A 2,613-nucleotide genomic window follows, 5' to 3' on the forward strand; every position below is an offset into this window, starting at 1 on the left:
TTGTTTAGTTAAGTTTCACTAATAATAAAGTATGTGGAACTCATATCGCACTGCGTTTTGGTCCGACCATTATTACGACGAACGTGACAATACTAAATCAAGCGCAGCTTGTATTTGACATATTATATTTGACCCAGGTCAGGTAGTGATATGTGATTTGTGATATGAATGCCATCCAAATGACGTATCAGTCCATAAACCTCTGCATATCTAAGAGCGCACCAAACATACATGTAATTTCATCCGTCCCCTCGTCCCAACCTGGGCTCGAACCAGGGACCCTCTGCACGCATAGACAACTGACACCCACGAAGCATCGTTACCCATCGCTCCACAAAAGCCACGGCCCTTGCAGAGCAAGGGGAACCACTACTTCAAGGTCTCAGAGCAAGTGAAGTCACCGATTGAAACGCTATTAGCGCGCACCACCGCTAACTAGCTAGCCATTTCACATCGGTTACGCACACACGCAAGTCAATTCATCACAATTTATTACTGACAAGGCAGCAAAAAAAAACACTGGTAAAAATGTAACATCTCAGCCCATTCTGTGGCAGATCCAGTGATGTCCTCATTTTTAGGAAACTGCGAAGGCAACTGAAGGGGAAAGCAGAAATTCGTAAATCACTATGAATGAAAAGTGTGGACACAAATGCTGGGCCAAAATAGCATCCAATTCCCTACACTATGCACAATGTAGGGAATAGTGTATACACTATGTAGGGAATATGGTGTCATTTGGTACACATCCAAAGTCTGATTTCATCGTTCTGATGGGACATCTTACTGCTACAGTAGGTTATCAGGGTCTACGGTTAACCGTTGACTGAACTCTCTGAACTTGAAACCCTGAAAACACTGCCCTCCCTCCTCCACACAGTGAAAAACAAAGTAAACCTCCTCAGAGACATGGGGGCTGGTTAAAAAGTAAAGAAGGAGGAGGTTATATTTCCAAACAAGAGAAAGAAGATATAGGAACACTCAACCCTCTCCACCACCCTGAAATCTAGCGTCTCGCTGAAGCATGTAGCAGGTTGATCGGTTTGAACCTCACAGATTTTCAACCTTTCCATCCATCCATCCTTTCATCTGTCTGTGTCTCTGTTCCATACATCTCTCTTCCTCCTCCAAACCTCACAAGGTGCCCTGTTCAGAGCAGAAGAACCCTCCCTCCTTCTTCTTCCTTCTCTTCAGCCTGTGGTCCCTCCAGCAGACTGCCGCCATCAACAGCATGACCATCCCAACAACCAGCAACACCATGGACACCACCTTGGTCTGGTGCAGGTCTGGCGTGTTATACATGAAGGTGACCCCTGTCCCCGCCACACCAATCACCAGGGAGATCACCCCAAATGGGAACACACAGCGGTACCAAGACTTCTCCGTGCCGCCAGTGGCCTGGGCTAGTCGTTCTAGTGTGGAGAGAGACTCTGGTGGTTGGACCAGGTCCGCTCTATGGGGAGACTCCGGAGGTATGCTGCTGCCACAGTCCAGGTCTGGTTGAAGCACCGGGGCCGGGGGTTGGCGTCCCGAGGAGCAGCCCATTTCAGAGCTGCGGTCCTAGGGAGAGGAGAGGAGTGAGAGGGGTTCTTCTGGTGGATCTCTTCTTTCTGTTACTACAGGGGCTGCTGCGTTCTCTGTTGTTGTCGTTTGGAGACAGCTTGTGCCTGGAGGGTGAAAGACAGGGAGAAGAGATCAGGAGGGCGACACTGAGATATATGGAGAAAGACAGAGAGGCAGAAGGGAGACAGTGAAGGGGGAAATGGAGAAGTTATCCAGAGAAATAAAAAGAGATGGAGATGGGGAGAGAGACTGATGAAGTCAGACACAGAGAAAACAAAGAGACAAACAAAGACAGATTCAGACAGAAAGAGAAAGGGAGAGAGAGAAAGAGATATGAGCTCTGGCTTCGTATGCAGTCTCTCTGCAAGAGGATCCACTTACTCTGTCTCGATGTGTTTGGTGCGTGGTGTGGTGTGTGTTCTGCATTGCATCCGTCCACCCTCCCAGTGGCGGCAGCACATTATGTGTTGTGTTTCCACAGCCTTTGAGGTTTAAAGAGACAGAGAGGAGGAGGAGGGGCGAAGGAGAGGTGGTTGGTGTGACTCAGGAACCTGATTGGCTGCCCAAGCACAGTGACGTCAAAGACAAGAGGGATGCAGAGGGACGCGGAGGGGTGCGGTTGGGAAGTAGGGGGACGATGGGAGATAGTTAACTGTTCCATCTCCTCTTTATCTCTTCTACTCTGATTGATCCATGTATGTGTGTGCGTTGATGGAAAATAGTAAAGCAGCCCAGGCTTAGCGATGATACCATCTCACCATAATGTTGTTTCAAATAATCTACACCTCAGTTACCTTTATGATGCAAAGCCATTTAATCTGACGTAAGCAGGCAGTAACACAGTAAAACAAATCAACTTAGATTTAAACACACACGCTTTCACGCACACACACACACATGCATGAACACACACACTTTCGCTACCCCTCGATATAAATAGCCCAACAAGCAAGATACATGAATAAGGACCGTCCGATTTTCTGGATAGCAGGTTCCTCTATCTACTATCCCATTTAATTTACCCAAAACTGCCAATCAATTTGTCTGCAT

The 2,613-nt window shown here is 47.6% G+C and overlaps 1 protein-coding gene across 1 annotated transcript; it reads right to left on the reverse strand.

Annotated features, from left to right (window-relative positions):
- Positions 1-371: 371 nt before the first annotated feature.
- On the reverse strand, positions 372-2,041 carry LOC116376133 (transmembrane protein 100). Its single transcript, XM_031835151.1, has 2 exons — positions 1,945-2,041; positions 372-1,667 (listed from the first exon to the last, which is right to left on the reverse strand). The coding sequence occupies exon 2, from the start codon at positions 1,543-1,545 to the stop codon at positions 1,135-1,137; it is 411 nt and encodes a 136-aa protein (XP_031691011.1). The 5' UTR covers positions 1,546-1,667; positions 1,945-2,041; the 3' UTR covers positions 372-1,134.
- Between the last annotated feature and the right edge of the window lie 572 nt (positions 2,042-2,613).

This window comes from Oncorhynchus kisutch, linkage group LG11 (assembly GCF_002021735.2).
Source record: "Oncorhynchus kisutch isolate 150728-3 linkage group LG11, Okis_V2, whole genome shotgun sequence".
NCBI classification, from domain to species: domain Eukaryota; kingdom Metazoa; phylum Chordata; class Actinopteri; order Salmoniformes; family Salmonidae; genus Oncorhynchus; species Oncorhynchus kisutch.